This window comes from Plodia interpunctella, chromosome 16 (assembly GCF_027563975.2).
Source record: "Plodia interpunctella isolate USDA-ARS_2022_Savannah chromosome 16, ilPloInte3.2, whole genome shotgun sequence".
Classification (NCBI taxonomy): Eukaryota; Metazoa; Arthropoda; class Insecta; order Lepidoptera; family Pyralidae; genus Plodia; species Plodia interpunctella.
The window spans coordinates 4,580,937-4,599,933 of NC_071309.1; the positions used below are offsets into that span (position 1 = coordinate 4,580,937).

At 33.9% G+C, this 18,997-nt stretch overlaps 3 protein-coding genes and 1 long non-coding RNA gene across 4 annotated transcripts; 2 read left to right on the top strand and 2 right to left on the bottom strand.

Moving 5' to 3' along the window:
• Positions 1 to 1,561: 1,561 nt before the first annotated feature.
• Positions 1,562 to 7,725, bottom strand: emb (embargoed). The gene is made up of 4 exons (XM_053756223.2): positions 7,316 to 7,725; positions 3,993 to 6,975; positions 3,007 to 3,150; positions 1,562 to 1,791 (listed from the first exon to the last, which is right to left on the bottom strand). Exons 2-4 carry the CDS (start codon positions 6,882 to 6,884, stop codon positions 1,645 to 1,647), a joined length of 3,183 nt encoding a protein of 1,060 aa, XP_053612198.1. The 5' UTR covers positions 6,885 to 6,975; positions 7,316 to 7,725; the 3' UTR covers positions 1,562 to 1,644.
• A 1,065-nt stretch (positions 7,726 to 8,790) lies between these two features.
• LOC128676721 (uncharacterized protein) lies at positions 8,791 to 9,381 on the top strand. The gene has a single exon (XM_053757014.1). The coding sequence runs from the start codon at positions 8,929 to 8,931 to the stop codon at positions 9,334 to 9,336; it is 408 nt and encodes a 135-aa protein (XP_053612989.1). The 5' UTR covers positions 8,791 to 8,928; the 3' UTR covers positions 9,337 to 9,381.
• A 107-nt stretch (positions 9,382 to 9,488) lies between these two features.
• On the bottom strand, positions 9,489 to 10,945 carry LOC135309874 (uncharacterized). Its single transcript, XR_010370109.1, has 2 exons — positions 10,152 to 10,945; positions 9,489 to 9,757 (listed from the first exon to the last, which is right to left on the bottom strand). It is a non-coding gene; the product is annotated as an uncharacterized LOC135309874 (long non-coding RNA).
• Positions 10,946 to 12,199: 1,254 nt separating this feature from the next.
• On the top strand, positions 12,200 to 18,997 carry Mnn1 (Menin 1). The gene is made up of 5 exons (XM_053756788.1): positions 12,200 to 12,884; positions 13,086 to 13,311; positions 14,007 to 14,298; positions 14,410 to 14,559; positions 14,688 to 18,997. Exons 1-5 carry the CDS (start codon positions 12,327 to 12,329, stop codon positions 15,172 to 15,174), a joined length of 1,713 nt encoding a protein of 570 aa, XP_053612763.1. The 5' UTR covers positions 12,200 to 12,326; the 3' UTR covers positions 15,175 to 18,997.

The following is an 18,997-nucleotide window of genomic DNA, read 5'->3' on the forward strand; positions in this document are numbered from 1 at the left end:
TGCAAAATACACCTTATTAGAACTATTGAAGCTACTCTAACATACATCGTCTTGCAGTGTTCCTTGCGGTCCTCTGTTCATAACACACTATCAAAATAAGGTGGTATTTTATAGGCACTACATTAGGGCCTTCACTTGAATGGTAACAGTCCACTAAATTACACGTAATCAAACTTAATTCGATGCCTTTATTTACACTACTGTTTCTTTATCCCTTTCAAACTAATTAAAAGTATTGATTACGAACATGCAACCAGTGCAACGGTGTGCACCAAAAACTGCTTTCTGTGATTCACTATCTTAATTCTTCTGGAAACATGCAAGTATTTGTTAAAAGTTTATCCCTGTCATTCATAAAAAAAGTTAAAAGCATACTTTAAGCTAAAGTATGTTTTGTCTCTGTCAATTTCAAATATTATAAAGTGTGACAGTGACAAAACATACTTTATCTATAAGAATGCTTTTTTTATGAATAATAGGATATGGGTATGACATATAAGAGTACAATCACATTGCCATGAACCTAATGCCATAGTTTAGGTAGATACCATAAATATACGGCAAACAATTGACATGATTTTTTTTTATAACGCTTACAAGTCAATATATTTTTGCAAATAATAAATTACAAAATAATCAGTTTGTAATATGTTAAATTATTTGTTTAGTATATATTAATAAAAACACATGTCAGCATTGTTTACGTATATTGAAATTGGTACCTGAAAAATGGATGTAGTTTCATTTATTCATAATTTTTTTATTTGTGGAAAAAAGAGTGAATGTGTTGAAATTAAGTATATTGTGTAAATACACTATAAATAATAAATTTATTATTTATAGTTTCAGTTAAGATTCACTTAGTACCGAAAGGAAAAATATTTTTATTCTAATGTCAAAATATACTTTTGCTACAAGTCTCTCTAAAGCTATCTCACGAGCTGAAAATTCATTATAAAATTAATTATCTAAGTAAAATATGTAATTGTATATAATCAAAATTAAAATTATCAAGTCATCATCACAATCTAATGCAACATTTGAGAGCTTCCTCGTGTAGTTAATATTATAGCTAGACACAGACAAACAAAGATCGATGTTTATTTCATACACACACATAAAGTATTGCGAAATCTCATGAAAGAATCACTATAATAACAACACCATGATATCTCAAAATTTATGCGCCATAATATAAAGCGCCACAGAAATCGCTTTGGCACTGGCGAGAAAGGCCAGACTCGATCAATTTGGTGGTTACACGGTCGACGGTCCGTCGCTTATAAAGCTATAGGTGTGATCTTTTTTTAAAAATATATTTACCTACGAATATTAATTTAGAGAAAAAGAACTAAAATCTGGCGATGTATTGAGAGGATGTCGACGCAGAACATGCAGAAGTTTCTGCAATATCCTTCAGAGTAAGTTCATTTGGTGTTATTTGACGCGCATTTTATTTTCAATATAACTTTATTACTACAATAATGATTAAATGCATGTCGAACTGATCAGAAAAAAAGGAAATTATCTGCAGTGACTGGGTGTAAGAAAAAGCCTGGCATGTAATGAATAGGCATTTACTTATCTCTTTAGACATAACTATTATTCTAAAGTGAACTGTTACCACATAACTTAGGGTTAGGATTAATCTTGCATCTCCTCAGGCAGTTCGTGGGGGTTCAGAATGCCGGGGACCGACAACTGGACTCGTCTCTTCTCTTCCTGCGCTTGGCGGAGAGCGAACAGACGCTCTTCTAAGTACAAATCACTGTCGTCTTCACCAGTGTATTCCTGAAATTATTTCACAATGTTTAGAAAATGTACTGTTTGATTAGCTGCATCCGGTACCCACATATGCATGAAGATTTTAGTTAGAATTTTATAAGTATTATAGTTTTATATATAAAAGGGAAATCACTCGATCACGTATCACGAAATCCCGAAAACTACTGAGCTCATGAAGATGAAATTTGGCAGGAAGGTAGATTGTGACTAGGAGACGTCCGATAAGAAAGGATATTTCGAAATTCCATCCCTAAGGGGGTGAAATAGGGGTTGCCAGATAGTATGGAATTTCATCATAGTTGAAGTCAACATAACTTGAAATTTTAGTAAAAACTGATGATTAGTAAGTATTAGTATAATAATGCAAGAACTAGATTTTGAAAATTGTTCTCTAGGGGAATGATGTAGGGGTGGAAATTTATGCGAAACTTCATTATTTTTGAAGATCCATGAAATGTTCCACACGAGTCGGTTACGGGAGTGGGACACGTAGCAGGATATGGGAAGGGGCACGTTGCGGGAAAAGACATGGAACAATTTGTAGAAAACGGGACATGACAAATTTCGGAACGAGACACGTAGTGGAAATCGTAGCGGGAAACGTGGAATTGAACTAAAGATACGAAGACAAAATACGAATTTGAATCATAGTAATAAATAAATTTTACCAGTCTTAGAATACGCGATAATGAAATATACTGAACTGACTGAAATTCCCGCGTGCGAATCGGTGGGCAAAAGCTAGTAGTTTTATATTTTACAACAATGTAGAGACAGTTGACTAAACAGATTTTGATCACCACCAACCAATTGAAAAGGTTCAATTGAGTATTTCAATAGTCAACATTGAGTAATGGAAAACTGTAACAATTTCTAATAAAATTAATTATTTATCTAGTGTGGCATAATTTGTCACAATTTTTTTTTATTTTTCACTAAGAAATAAAATATATTTTCAAAAATGTAAGGGTAGTGTGCGGCTTATGCGGCTACATACGCCCTTAAAAATGTCCAGCATGTTCTTAATATTTTCCCATATCTTTTGTGCACATGAAAGACCATGAGCGAAGCTTGCCGCACACTAAGGGCGGTGCTCCGCTTCATAAAGGAGGTGGATTGGCAAGACTAAGAAGCAGTGCCCCACGAAATATAAAAAATTTCCAAAATATAGATAAATATAATTAGATAATGAATTTTAGAAACAATATATTGAATACTTACTCTTATCTGTACTAAGAAATCTCTGAGATGATCTTTGAAGGCAGGAATATCTTGATCAAAGTTGAATAAACCTTGCACAGTAATTTTGATCTGATTGTCGGTTAAATGAGGGAATGCAGTTTTGAGAAGATTTGCCACATATTCCTGAAAAATTATAAATTATGATCACTTTTTGAAAGACCTAGTTCTAGAATAATAATAATAAAATATTTTGTCAATATTTCATAAGTTTTGAAATCTCTTTCTATTTTTTCTATTTTTATTAGTTCACAAATACTAGATATGATGAAATCAATACTTGAAGATTCCGTAACTGCTCCTGGGCATACCAAGGCCTGCTAATAATCTGGTTACAAATGAGAAAAATATTTATGTGGTACCCATATTGACATATTCATGATTTCTTATTTAATCCTATTGTTTTGTAACACTACATACATTTTTTTCTTTCCATTACATCTCATTTTTCTTTTAGAAGTATGTGACTTATTGACTATACAGCCACTATACAAACTATACATGGAAAATAAAATATAATAAAAGTCTATAATTTTATTGTTTATATTGGATCATTTACAAATAATTTGGTACATTTTTGGAGATTCTGTGGCCATTTAATTCAACTTTTCAAATGTATGTATATTAAAAAATGACAAGATCATAGCAAAGATCCAAATTTTGAACAAAACAAAATGATAATAATGTCCTATCATTCGAAATCTTTAACGGCTTCTTATACGCCATATATGAGCGTGATGATATCAGATATGTTTGGGACTTTTTATTACTGATTCATTACCTATACATTCCAGCCATTAGTTAAGCGGGTACCAAAATTATGTAACGCAGTGAATTGTCATAGTGGAGTCAGGTAAATTAAGTAATGAGTATATCACCACATATGAAATTTCGCCACATTAGGACATTTTCCACAAAACCGAAACAAAACAACATTGCAAATTTAATAACAGCTAAAATATATTTACCTGTATATATACTACATTATCAGGAGTGGGTCCCAGTGGCACTTTCACACATCCAGCTTCGACCAAAGCAAAGATGTGCGCTAATATAGTGGCGTGCATAGTGAGGCCGGCGCCGTGCGAGGTGTCGGTGACCACACTGAACACGTGCTCCAGGATGTCGCACAAGTACGTCTGGTAGAAGCTTTGCGCTGCCTGCGGGTGCTCCGCCACGTTTTGCAGCAGCTTGTACAGGATCTGCAGTCCTGTGTCTGCCACATTCCTCATTGTATGCTTAAATGCCCAAATAATGGAATCCAACACCAACTTGAACTGTGCTGGTGGTATACTTAGGAATGCCTTGAAACAATGTGTATTCACCGCTTGCAAAAGCAAGAAAAACTCTGTTCTGTGCTCGGGATACTCTTCGAAGTCTTTGTTGATCATCTCCAGGGTACATTCAAAAACTGCATCGAAAATCTTGGGTACTTCAGATGTTATATCACCTTCCAGTCTGTAAACAATTGCCCCCATACAAGATAGCACTTCAGGTTCTCGGGCCTCTGGCACTGTGGTCCTCTGGTAATCCAAAAGGACAGCATCAAGGAGTGGAGGGATGAAATTTTCCAACACCATCGTATTATCTGTAGATCTTGAAACCCAGCTCGCAATCAACCGTAGTGTTTCTTTCTTTATTATCCTCATGTTCTTGATCAGCGGTTGTTTAGTGACAACTACTCCATTAAGTGCAATCGCTTGGCTAATATTTTCTGACATGACTTTGTAGACATTTAGCATATCCAAGTATATTCTGCCAAGCTGCACAACATAAGGATGACCCAAAGCACGACAAGCTCGCACATTAGTCTTCACTATACTCACAAGTTGTTTCACAGCTTCAGGATCTTTTAATATGTCAACATTATGTGATGCTTGTGATATAATGTCATCCCAAACTTGATTAGGTAACAACATATACTTTTCAATCAGTTGCTCTTGAGCTACTTGATCAATTTGTGCACTGATCATATATCCTATGGCTTCATAGAATGTATGCACTTGAAGTGTTTGCAAGTCACAAATAATGGTACTGATTGTGCTTAAAATTTCTTCAATAAACGGGCAAGCTTCTCCAACTTGTGTGGTGACAAAATGCCGACGACATTTGAGTGCTATCTTAATAAAAGTGTCACAAGCCATGTCTTGTACACCATCATGAGTTTCATGCATGAATTCAAAAAGTTTGTTCACAACAGTTTTCAAAAACTTCCAATGGGCTCGAAGAAAACGTGGATACTGTCCAACCACATACATAATGTTGCTAGCAATAATAGCTTTATTGTCTTTGCCTTTTTTTTGCTCACACAATCCTAATAACTCCTTGATAACAACAACAAGAAAGCGTTTCTCATCTTCCTCCAGCATTGCACCCGAAATCGAGCCAATCGCCCAACACAATGTATTAAGATTTTTCCATGACCATTCTGTACCATTTACTTGATTCTGCAGCTTTTCTGTCATAATACGCTCTGTATCCTGATAATCCAAATGAGTCAAGTACACCAATGTTTCCCTCATGTTCTTGTACAGATTTATCGAATCAGTATCCTTCATGAACTCCCTGACCACCTCACCATTTTCATTTTCAACTACCAACACTTCTTCAGGTTTAGCCATTCTTGATATCATAATATACCGTACACTGCTTAGTACTTCGGCATACAATGCCTTTCTTCCTACTCCTTTTCCTAAGCCGTATAGGCTTGAAGAATGTGAGCATGGGGCCATCTTGTACAAGTCCGATGTTAAGGAATTCCAAAATTCTAAGCAGATCTTAAAAATTTCTACTTCTTCAACTTCAGATATCAACACAAGGTAGCGAAGAGCATTCATCAAAGTGTTGGTGAGTCCTCTTCTCTCAATTAGTCGACCATGCTCTTTTAAGTATGTACACAAGAACAATGCCAAATTCTGAATAAAAACTTGTTCCTGATGTCGGCCTGCTGCATATGCCTCACGTATGTTAGTGCTCAGGGGCAGCATGACCTCCAGCTGCTCCATTGTCTGCACCAACAGAGCCACAAACTGCTCTTCATAATTGCTGACAGTCACACCAGCTATTTCCGTGAGACAACTGAGTGTAACGTTGCGGAACATAGGCACATTCAAAAATTTAAATATTAAAGTACTTATTAACTTCATCTCAAATATGTAACCAAGTGGAATCCAGTTTAAGAATCTCAATAAAGTGTGAAGTGTTGCATCCACTAATGGTGCATTTTGTGAATTTTCAAGTACAAATTGACAAAGCTGGAAAATTTGACTGAATTCTGAGCACATAGTGTCCTTTAGGTGTTTGGCTTTAGTCTGTGTGAGCTGACCTGTACTAAAAACAAACACTTCTTCACTTAGCAGTTTTAAAATAACCATGTTGTTTTGACATAAACTCTCATTGGTTTTTGAAGCTCCCACAATGTCACTGATGAATGTCTCCCAGTTGTGAGGCCACTCTCTTTTTAACACTTGAATCAATATCATATTAAGCTTCTTCAGATACACTTTGTTGTTTTCCATCACAACAGGATCTGATGAATTCTTTATAATAAGACCAACAATGTACTTTTTAATTCCTTCACATTGATTCCGTGGCAGAACTTTCCATCTGGTTTGAATAACTTGTTCCAATATTTGTAGGGCATAATATTTCGTTTCCTGGTTTTGAGAATACTCTAAAATGGTATCAACTCGGGTCCAAGCATCGGGGTGTTCTTTAAGGGCAGTCAGTATATCTTGAGCTATACGTTGCTGCTCTCCTACAGTAGAATAAAGACATCCCACAATGTTATCCAACAAAGTTATGTCCAATTTTTGATTGAAATCCAAGAGCTTAGATGCTTGTTGCTCTAAACTAGCCATAGTGAATTTGATATTATTTCTTAAAGTTGTTCACCTTCTTATGACCACAATTAAATTATTTTTTCACATTCATTCCTCACCTCATGCGACACTGAAACACAATAAATGCAAAAATATAGCAATTATTTTTGTATTATAACCTCTCTTCGGAATATAACGACGCAAATAGAAGTAATCGAATAGTGAGTATCATGATCTAATATTGATAGATTTGGCTGTTAATCCCGTTTTCAATATAAAATCAAACAATAAAACTACATCAATTGTTGAATATTCTAAATACATAGTGCAGTGCACACACACACCCCGTATAGTTGTCATGAACGATTATGTACATTTGTATTGTTGTAAACACAGAATTTTGGACATATATGCAGCGATTGCTGTATATAGTTTACACGTATGATTAATAAAAAAGTAAAATAACTTACCCGTTAAAAATTATTTGCGGCGCAATCAATCTAACGCACTTCCATACACACTAGTCCGTTGTTTTCGTGAAGCAAGCTTGAAAAAAGCTTACATAGAATGACATTGTCTATAGATTTTACTCTATGATTCACATCACAGACAACAAAATATCTTTTTACAGAATATCTACGAATATAGGGCATATTATGCAAAGCCCAGCGCAGATGGCGATACTGGTACAACTAAGGTACACAAACATTGCCAATGGAGGCAAAAAGCGCCAATTTTCAATATTGTTGCAGATTTACAACCAAAAATACCTTCTACGCAATCGTGGTGCGAGTTTAAGGGAAACAGGAAGGATTTAATAATACTGAAAATAATAATACTATTTTAGGTTATGTTCTGCATTATTTGGTCAACTGTGGTCATAAATTGATATAAACTTGATTTTCAACGAATATCGTACATGTATGAAGTTCATATTTTAATAAGTCTTCACGTATTAAGTGTTCTGAGCTTCTTTTCGGCCGTTGACTGGCTTCAAAATTTTAGAGCGTATCCCATAGTTTTTATCTTATAGAAAACGATTTTTCCCAATATTTCGGCACCCGAATATGCTACATTGTTGTATATTTTCACAAATGAATGCTTACATTATGAAAGGATTAATAAAGTACTCTAAAATAAACGTTTTAATCGACATAACAAAAGGCGGCAAAGCTTTTGTGTACCTAACATACAGTGCTGTACTCTGGCGGGATAAATGTGCAGTAGTACCCCCCCTATTATACCACTTCTTATAGGTACACAGAAAAATCTATAGGTTGATCCGTGAGATTGATCCTGCACAAAGACCAAGACAAGCTACGAGCAGAGGTAAGACTGGAGCCAGGCCAGCCAGTACTCCCAAGAACTTTTTATGCAAGGTTCTTATGAGATTATTTATCCCTATATAACAATAAAATTGTTTTACAAATATAGACGATCGACAAGTGTAATCAAATGAGATAGGTGATTTCCATATGACTTCGTCAATAGCTTTCGTCCTTTTCACTCATAATGCACGGGCCCCTATCTAAATCTATATATATAATAACTCTTATATGTGGCTTCAATCACAATAAATAATATCCGAATTTTAATACCAAACGAGTGGTTTGGATTCCGAAAACAAAAATCACTAGTATCACGAAATTCCGAATATGAAACCATGGAACATTGGGAATCCCGAACGTACGACGTAGGTACAGAACGAGCAGGACAACTGCGTGTCAATTATAATGTCAATCAGCTGAAACGTCATGTCACATTGAGTTGAGAATGTCAAATAACTTGTCATTGTTGATTGTATTGTGTCTGGGTGGTTGCTTGTTGATTTCTCTTCTTCGTTCTAACTTCGTAGTTATCAAGCCAGCCGTACCTACCTACATTTCGTTTATAGGAATACTTGAACGTACATTATCGTCGCATAATTATTTTCTAATAGGTCCTCTACCTATGCACTTCTCAAAGTGACTTTACTAGATTTCGTTTTGTTTTCCAGAAGCTTTTCTTATGAGTCGTACTGAGACTAACTCAGTTACAGGTTTGTCTATTGTATTACAAACACATTAATTATTTATTAATTAATATGAATAGGAAGAGAAATGTGCAGTTCACTAAACCTGATGATCCTGAGTTTTTAAAGGTGCTGAAGAAACAAGCAGGCTATGATGACAGGAACCATAAGTTCGACAAATTAGACAATGAAGTGGATGATTTTGTTGACGATGAAGAAAATGAGAAGCCTCAAGTGGTAGTACTAAAAGAAGGAGATCTCACTGCAGAAGAAGCAGATTTAGAACAAAAGAGAATGGATACATTGTTAACAGAAACTAAAGCCGATTTATCGAAACGAGTTATATTTAAGTCTAAATCTAAAGAGTGTACAGCTGATCTTGGCAACAAAAAACATAAGTTAAAAGCTGATATATCTAAGCAAACACATAAAAAAAGTCACCAACTACTTTCATTTGATGATGAAGAAGAAGATGATTGATATCTTAAACATTTTGTATTTAAACATAATATAAGTTTTAAATTACACACTGTTTCATTATAATATTTCTCATGAAGTTGTGCTGTCTTATGAGAAATATTATGAAAACAAGATAGGAACTTCCAATCAATGTAATCAGATATGAATCCAAATAAGGTGTTTTTAAATTATTTATTGAAAAAAAATAAGACTAGGATATCACAACATTCTTATTGCTCTCATCGAAACTTGGTTGTTTCTTAGCTTTTCCTCTTAAATTACCATTGGTTGTAACTGTAGGCTCAGTTTTTGGAACTGTCACTGAAATATCCATATCATTTTCATATTCTAATAATTTTCGCAGCAAAAATTTTCTTTCATCTTTGACAATAAGTATGCTTTCTTGAATTTTAGCAACTTCATCACACAAGGCTGCATTTTCCTGTAAATAAAAACAACATTGTCAGCTAAATACTTTTTTCAGCTAATACACACTTGCAAAACCACTTTATAAATCCCATTTGCAAAAACCCTTATTATTAACTCCTTGGAAGCTGTAAGTGATATTAAACACTGCATGATTCCTGAAACCTATTCTCAGCTGCGAGAACACAGATCTGTGTATCAGTGCACTAACTCTCAAATTTTATTTAGACTAAAAAGAAATAAGTCCATTTGATTGACCCAATTTATTTCAATTTCATGATTCTGGATAGCCTCATCAATGTTACTGTCAAACATAGAAAATGGTTATAAATTGACCAGTAATTTCACAGATCAGCCCATACAAACTGTACTAACTACTACTTAATATATAAATTAAACAGGGTACTTACTAAAATTAAACTTTTAATTCTTAATTTGAGATACTTATACTTTTTTTTATACCGCTTGCTTTGTTTCTCATTTAATGTGTTCATTTCCTTAGACAATTCTATTAACATCAACAGATGTGACTGGTGACAAGATGAAACAGGTATTTCTACTATCAAATTTTTCCGGTTCAATTTAGTATCTGCAGTCACTTATTTTGCTAATGAGCAAAATTGATCAATGAATTTTTCTTTATTATGTGAAAGATAATAACATAGAAATCGTACCTGAGAGTATATCTTTATTCTAATTCACCTTTTTTGTTGTATTATATGTAGGTACGTATGATATATAGGTATAGATTTTAAAAAATATAGTAATGTTGTTTATTTACATAAAATCAAAGATTTCAAGGTATTTCTGGTTCATTCACTCTATTTTCTTATTTTTGCCTGCTCCTCCCAGAAAACAAAACAACAAAACCCTCCCCCAATCCTTAACCTTCTTTAACGTTGACTTGTTTGCTTGACTGACATGACACGAGTGACAGTGACAGTACTTAAACATGGATTTAATAAGTACTACCTCATAAAGAATAGAATCTTTGGTCATTGGATGGGAGTATTACTGCACATTTATCTCGCCAGAGTACAGCACTGTATGGTTGGTAAACAAAATATTGGGAAATATCGTTTTCTAAAAAATAAAAAACTTCGAAAACTATGGGTAACCGCCACACACTGCAAAATTTTCGAGCCAGTAAATGGTCAAAAATATACTCGGAACTCTTCCCACCTGACGACTTATGAATATAATAAATATGAAAATATGGACTTCATACAGGTACAAAGCTTTCAGTCAAAATCAAGTTTATCACTAAAGTTAACCAAATAATGCAGAACATAACGTAAAATGGTGTTATTATTTTCGGGACCAGTTAACCCTTCAGTTTTCTTATGGTCTAAAACTGAAGCTTAAAAGTGTACTCAAAGGTGACAAAGAGCTATATGAAGTTAACCCTATAGACGGTTTTTTGTGTTTATATTTTTGATTGAATAGTTTTTGGGTGGAAGTGGTTAATTGGATATATTGAAAAAGTGGTGATCAAAAATAATATACCTTCATATCCCAATCCCACAAATAAGTAGTGCAATGTGATATCAATAACAATAATGTTCATGAATTTATAATAAAGGTATTATTTTTTACAGTGGACTTGAATCATTTAGCAAATTGTCTTGTATTATAACACTTTGTGTTCTGAAGCCTATTCAATAATCCACTAAATCCTTATTTTTTTTCTTTTAAAATCGCACCACGATTGCGAAGATAATATTTTAGTCGTAAATCTTCAAAAATATTGAATATTGGCGCTTTTTGCCTTCATTGGCAATGTTTGTTAACCCAAGTTGTAGCGCCATCTGTACTAGTTTATTGGGCATCTACAAGCATCATATCATAGGATCAAAGGTACTCATTCATAAACATGGAATAGGGCAATTACGCAACGCTCAGCGTAGATGGCGCTACTGGTACAACTAAGGTACACAAACATTGCCAATGGAGGCAAAATACACCAATTTTCAATATTGTTGCAGATTTACGACCAAAAATACCTTCTACGCAATCGTGGTGCGATTTTAAAGGAAAAAGGAAGGATTTAATGGATTATCCTGAAAATAATAACACTATTTTAGGTTATGTTCTGCATTATTTGGTCAACTGTGGTTATAAAGTGATATAAACATTTCACTGAAGATGTGTGTGTTGACATGACACGTGTGAAGTGTTCAGAGCTTTTTTCAACCGTTTACTGGCGTAAAATTTTCCCATAGTTTTCGAAGTTTTTTACCTTATGGAAAACGATAAACGAAATATTTCCCAATATTTCGACATCCGAATGCTAATGATACATTGTTGTTTATTTTCACAAACGAATGCTTACATAATGAAAGGATTAATAAAGTACTCTAAAATTAACGTTTTAATCGACATAGCAAAAGGCGGCAAAGCTTTTGTGTAGGCTGACTGACATTTAGCTGACATGCATGCACTGCATGACATTATGTGAAATGAAGATATCGCTTGTCGCTTCGTTGGTATTGCTTGCTTTCCGGCCGGTTTGTGGCATTTGATTGAAATTTTCAAATAAAAAGACTGTCAGTAAAAAAATTAACTTATTATGAATAAAAATAATTATGTCGGGAATAATCGAATGTAAACGTTTTTTTCCGATAGACAGTATTCAGAAAGTTTGTGATTTATTTCAAGAACAACTGCGCAGTGAAAAAGAACCCGACTTGGCATTGTTTTCAATAATTATTGGTGCAGTTGAAAATAACTTAACAAACAGTAAAAATAGTGATAAAGATGTTATTTTATCCGCCAACAAGTTCATAAAAATGAAGTTTCCATGTGTTGAATGGGAAGATGTGAAATCTCTACATGAGCGATTTGTGTCTCTGATGAAAGGTGGTGTTGACGCAAAGCTTTTGAATGGAGAATATGCTACACGTGAATTAGTTAAACGTGTTGCTGATGTGGTGTGGAATTCTTTGACTCGAAGTTATTATAAGGATCGAGCACATTTGCAGTCCATCTACAGTTTTCTAACGGGCAATAAACTAGACTGTTTTGGAGTAGCCTTTGCTGTTACAGCAGGGTGTCAAGTGCTGGGTAAACGGGATGTGCATTTGGCTTTATCTGAAGACCATGCTTGGGTTGTATTTGGAAAAGATAGGACTGAAACAGCAGAGGTAAAATTTCACACTATTCCTAATGTATTAAACTAGCTGTCTCCAGGGCTTCACTTCCATGTTCCATTGGAATAAAAGATTTTATAGGTTATATTGTAGTCTACTAACAAAATTCTTATAAGTAAACCTGTCCAGTAGTTTTTGCCTGACAAACTTACGTACATCTTCCTAAACTTTTAATAAGTAGTATATAAATTTCAGGTGACATGGCATGGGAAAGGCAATGAGGATAAAAGGGGGCGATCAGTGGGTGATGGTGTTCTTGCTAGATCATGGTTGTATGTGGCTGGTAAACCAGTTGTATGTACCCGAGTTATGGAGCTAGCAGCATTGGTGTCCTCAATAAATCCTACACTCACACCCACTATTGATGTGCATGAAGTTGCATTGATGCAATATAATCTATTATGGTTGCTGTATGATAAAGGTATTCAATATTTAAATATTTGTTTATGTATTTATGTTACTCCTTGGTTCATTGGAGAAGAAGAAAGGTACTTAATGTGACTAAATTTTTTTCACTTATTATAGATATATAAACTATACCATGTGTATACATAAAAAAATCGAGAATTGCAAAAGTGTTAGTACATTTTATAAAACAGTACTTATATAATTAATTTATATTAATTTATAATGTGATCTTGATTTTCAAAAGTGTATATTTAAATAGAAGATATTGTGTACCAACTTTTAAGTACCAAAACTAAGACAACATAGAAGTAGGTAGCTCCTTTAAGAATGATGGTATTGTTTGTATTTAGATTTCCAGTACCCTTTCTTCTTGTGTTTTTTCATATAAGCATTGCATTACTCAAACTTCCAAAACACATATGTACTTATGTTCATTCTATAGATGAAATAATCATGAATTTTACCAAGCTAGGCTCCACATAGTTTGTTGTGGGCAATCACCATATACCTTTTCATTTAGAAGTTGGTCACAAATTATTGCTGTCTCTTTCTCTTGCTATGAAAACAAAATGGTATGCCACAGTTATCAATAAGCTACTCGCAGAATCTTAGATAATTGTGAGGGCAGCAATAATGGGATTGATTTTCATTTCTTTGTATCTACATAAACTTGAAGATAAATTGTGTTATGTATAAGTTGCATTACAGGACATCTAGATGCATATCCTATGGCCCTGGGTAATCTTGGAGATTTGGATGAGTATATGAGAATATCAAGTGGTTCACACGATATTGGGGATTCCTCGGAAACACGCAACTTGCAAAGTAAAGCTCGACCAGATTCCGCAGCTCTGTACGCACAAGCCATCCGATCTTCACGTACTCATTATGAAGACAGACATGTGTATCCATACACTTTCCAAGGGGGTTACTACCACCGACACAAGATGTACAAAGAAGCTTTTCAAGCTTGGGCGTGTGCTGGAGATGTTATCAGGCAGTCAGTATAATTTTTTATTACCTATATTTTATTTTATTTAGTACTTTTAAAGTACTTGATTTTGTTCCCCATAACATACTTACAAGTACTTACCTTTTAAATTATTTACAGTTATAATTATTCACGTGATGACGAAGAGATATACAAGGAGTTTGCAGAAATCGCAAATGAATTAATACCACAGCTAATGAAAGCTGAAAGTTCAGGCCACTCAGCCAGATCCATTTTGAAAGATCCAGAGTGTTTTGCATCATTACTCAGGTGAGAAAATAGTATTATTATTAGTAGTTAACTAATGAAGTATCTTGAATTTGTGTTCTTTTGTCATTGAATACAAAAATTTCTTTTAAACTCAAATTATATTGAAATTTAAGTTTAATTTTTTCAAGGTTTTATGATGGAATTTGTAAGTGGGAAGAAGGAAGCCAAACTCCTATACTTCACATCGGCTGGGCGAAACCCCTAGTGAGCACCATTTCGAAATTCGATGCCGAAGTTCGGGCACAAGTGAACATCATATGTAATACAGACATCGAGGAGCCCAGTGGGAAACAAAACACAGAAAAGTCTGAAGGCAAGAATGGCGATGAAAAATGGAACAACAATTCGGAGAACACGGAGTTGAGCGTCAGGGAGCAGTTGACCGCGGCAGTGAATAGCCGGCCGCGGGTGACGCTGTACAGCCACAAAATGGCGGCTCTGAAGCCGTTGCTGTTGGCCGAGAGACTGAACACGCACGCGTTGCAGCTGCAGCTGACGGCGCAGAGCCAGCTGCAGCGGCCGCAGCCGCCGGCCAAGCGCCGCGACGACGACGACGCGGCCGCCGCGCCCGCCGCGCCCACCGCACGCGCCAAGCGGGCCCGCCGCGATCGATAGACATCTAAACCAAGAAACTGCGACAAATTAAAGCCATGTGATTGCACCCTTTGCCAGGACCATACTGTGAACCCAGCTTTACCAGGTACTTAAATTTTTATTTTTATTATTATATTACAAAATGTGTAATACAAATGAACAAATTACGTTAGGTCAGTACAAAAGGTTCACTTCGCGAGACTGTTCTTTCATTGTTGTAAATGGACTTTTAAAAAAAGTCGTTCCGCGATACCGTATGCACCCGTTTGCAACATGCGCCGTCTCTAATTACATTGACCTAAAATATTTTTGTTGCCTATATGGAAAAAGTATATATAAATTTTCATCATAACATAAGGTAATGTAAATACAGAAATACGTAAATGTAAATTAATATTCGTAGAGCCCATCTTTATTTTTCCGAGTTTTATGGATACCATTTCTTTCATTGATTTATTCTAATTGGATTTAATATCATTTATATTAAACTTCCAAAAGTATTAGTGCGCGTGAAATGGTACTTGGTGTATATCAATTCTGATGCCTTTAATGTGCTGTGCATGTGTAGGATCGGATATTGATTATTAAATCTATAAAATACTGTTTTCAAATGTATTTAAAATAATGAATCCATGTATCAGTTTACCTAGTTACTGTTACTGATATCTTTTTCAAAATTAAAGCGAGTAACTATTTTATGATACTTATAGTTTTTGTTCTTAGTAGTAATAGAAACTTGGTTGCTTTACAAAGGGACGTAATGACGTTACAATAATAATCCTCATGAAAATTCATGATGTAAGTAATTACAAATATTTTATGATCAATATTGTAAGAGTGCAATATAAACCTGTTAAAAATTGTATTTAAATATTTCTACTTATTTTATATATTTGCTATTATGCCGCATTTAGGAAGAAATAATCTCAATATTTCAATAGCACTTATAACATTTTATTATAAAAATAGTTACAACCCCATCATGTCTAAATAATACAGAAAGAGACAACACTATAAATGTCCTACACTATTACTTACAGTCTGTCAAAAAAGTGAGGAAAACTGATTTTTAATGAACTATATTTTTTTGCCATTGCAATACCAAATATATTGATTTAGATTGGTTAATAAACAATGTTGCCAAAACGAGACAACACTCTTTATTTAATTTCTTATTTTTTTTGACAGACTGTACGTATTTCACATACGCATTTGGTCATTCATTCCAGAAAGCAAATTTATTAGAATGATCAATCTCTGAGATATATTGAATGAATGAATATGATTTATATATGTAAAATGTCATTTTACAAATGTTCTCATAATTTATGTGTTGAGTTCATACCACCTTATACAGTGTATGTGTATGCTTATATAGTTATGATTACAGTTTAGTGTGCATAGTGCGACTTTGCTATTTACATCTTACCATCGAATCGATTGCAGTGAAACGCAGCTAACCAATCACAGTGCGCACTTGTGACGTAACAACAACCACACCATAATCTGATTGGTTTGTTGCATCTCGCTTCGAATCGAGAGTGAGAAGTGAAATGCAAACCCGTACTTCGCCCTCCGATTTCGCCAGGAGGTCTTCCTTCCATGCTCTTTACTCCATGAAGCTAATAGTATGCAATGTATACTATTCGTTATAGTAGTATTGAATGCGGGCCCCAGTATTATGTCATAATAATGGAGCCCACATTCAAAGGTATACATATATTCCTATCTCATTCACCTGTGACCCGCCTATATCTCTTATGTATTACGAGCTATGAAGTTTATACAGGTATGTCGTGTAGCTATACCTGTTTCCCCGCAAGAAGGACAGTTCTGGTCACAAATGACAGAGACAGCAATATTTATACTTTGAATTAAAAAGTTCTTAGCAGTGCGGGTTCAGTCTTATACATAGCTTCATGCTTAGACTACATTCAGTTGTATTGGCTGTGCATGTTAGGTCAGTCAGTAAGGAAAAGGCAAAGTATTTTTAAATGTAGAATTAACGTTTTAATTGAAGCATTATTGTTGCATTTATTATATATAAGTAGTTATTAAATATTGTGATTTTCTGTATTATTTATCATAGTAAAACTATGACGAATTACAACTTACAATTTGCCATCGGTTTAGTGAGCTATGTGTTGGTGTATAGAGTAGATACTGCTAGAATTATATTTAGATTTTCTGATTTGCCTGAAAAACATATGACAGATTACCTATCACATAACAATTATATATGTTTGTAAACATTTGTAAGAAAACTTTAATACCAACTATTTATTGGATTTACTACAAATGTTACAATAATTTTATGACTGCATATCTGTTGGTTGGTTGAACTAATTCTAATTGACTGAATATCTGATGAAAAGAAAGTGTTTCGTTATAAAATTATAACCTAAAGCCTAGTGCGCTAGAACTATAAATCAATTTATTTTGGGAAATCAGAGAAAATAATGTCGACAAGAACTATTTACAAACACAACACACATACAACTTTTTTACAAATATATTGTAAAAAATATTTGTGGGTGGCAAACTCCCTCCGCCTTTTAAATATAGGACTATAGGTTGACATGGCTAAGCCTAGATTATTTTTTTTGTCGAGTAGGTAAGTTCAATAGGTATCAGTAATTGAAGCTGGTTCAAGATAAATTGTTCCGGATTCTGATCAGTATTTAGTATTTAGTGATTAATTATTAATTTATTTAACTTTAAGATACAATAAATAACGCTAGTCGACAAAATTTACGTAAAATGTTTCTAAAATAAAAATGTGTATAAATTACAAAACTTGGTATCTTAATTAAATTTTAACGCATAGTTATTCCTGGAAATTCTCTTTATGATTCTTTAATGTTTATTATACAATTATGACACAGAGTTACCCCTTTAAAAATCGAAAAAGAAAAGAGGAAACAGGCATATATTATTTATTACGTGTTACCCAGGACCAGAACTAGGACAAATGCTTAATTTAGGCAGGGAGAATAAAAATGCCAAGCTATTGATTTCCCCTCTACTTCATCTGCTTCTTCACTTATTTTGGAAGCCTGCTGTAACTGGACTAGAGCTATCAGTATATATTTTTTAAGTCATCGATTGTATCCACTGTTGAAAAACAAACAATTTAAAATTGCATGGTACTAAAATTGTCCCTGTCTTTTAACGACTTATGAGGCTTTGAAAAGCTGAATTCCTGCTCTGTATAATGATTTATGCACATAATATAATCATTCCATGATAACTGTACATAGTTATCCTATATGTTGTTAGTACAAATGTTACTTTAGATACTTATTTGTATGCTTTATTGGAAGTTTTCTGTTCGAAAAATAAAAATAAGTTATCTATAGTTGAGAGGGGAATCTTTAATGAAATAGGTACTTATATTAAATAAAATTGTATAAGTATACTTAAGTACCTATCTAACATGTTCAGACAAGCAAAATATAATGGACAAACCAGAGAGGTTGAAATTTCTATAGCGCTATATTGATACACAATATTACGATAATGTCTTGCTTGTTATTATAGCATTACCTTTATTAGAATGAAAAAATGTTTGTTTTTATTTCTAATAATAATAGTAATTACCTTGGTATATCTAAAAGTGTTCTTAGTTTTATCATGTTCGAGATATGCTTTGGTCCCTGTATTTATATGTCATCTGGCTAGTATCTGATTTGTAGTTAAATTATGGTCATTTTTGAAAAGACGGTTAATTTGTGATAAATGTATTAGATGAAAAGAATACAATCCAGATTGCTTTGAAGTAATATTTATACTTATATAATATAACCAAGTATATTTTGTTAGTTTAAAATAAATTTATAAAGTA

Excerpts from the sequence above, each read along its gene's own strand:
- emb (XM_053756223.2), bottom strand. The coding sequence starts at position 6,884 with ATGGCTAGTTTAGAGCAACAAGCATCTAAGCTCTTGGATTTCAATCAA. Across the intron at positions 3,151-3,992 it reads ATAATGTAGTATATATACAG|GAATATGTGGCAAATCTTCT; the intron begins GTAAATATATTT and ends ATAATTTTTCAG. Across the intron at positions 1,792-3,006 it reads ATTTCTTAGTACAGATAAGA|GAATACACTGGTGAAGACGA; the intron begins GTAAGTATTCAA and ends AAATAATTTCAG.
- LOC128676721 (XM_053757014.1), top strand. The coding sequence starts at position 8,929 with ATGAATAGGAAGAGAAATGTGCAGTTCACTAAACCTGATGATCCTGAG.
- Mnn1 (XM_053756788.1), top strand. The coding sequence starts at position 12,327 with ATGTCGGGAATAATCGAATGTAAACGTTTTTTTCCGATAGACAGTATT. Across the intron at positions 13,312-14,006 it reads ATGGTTGCTGTATGATAAAG|GACATCTAGATGCATATCCT; the intron begins GTATTCAATATT and ends GTTGCATTACAG. Across the intron at positions 14,560-14,687 it reads TGTTTTGCATCATTACTCAG|GTTTTATGATGGAATTTGTA; the intron begins GTGAGAAAATAG and ends AATTTTTTCAAG.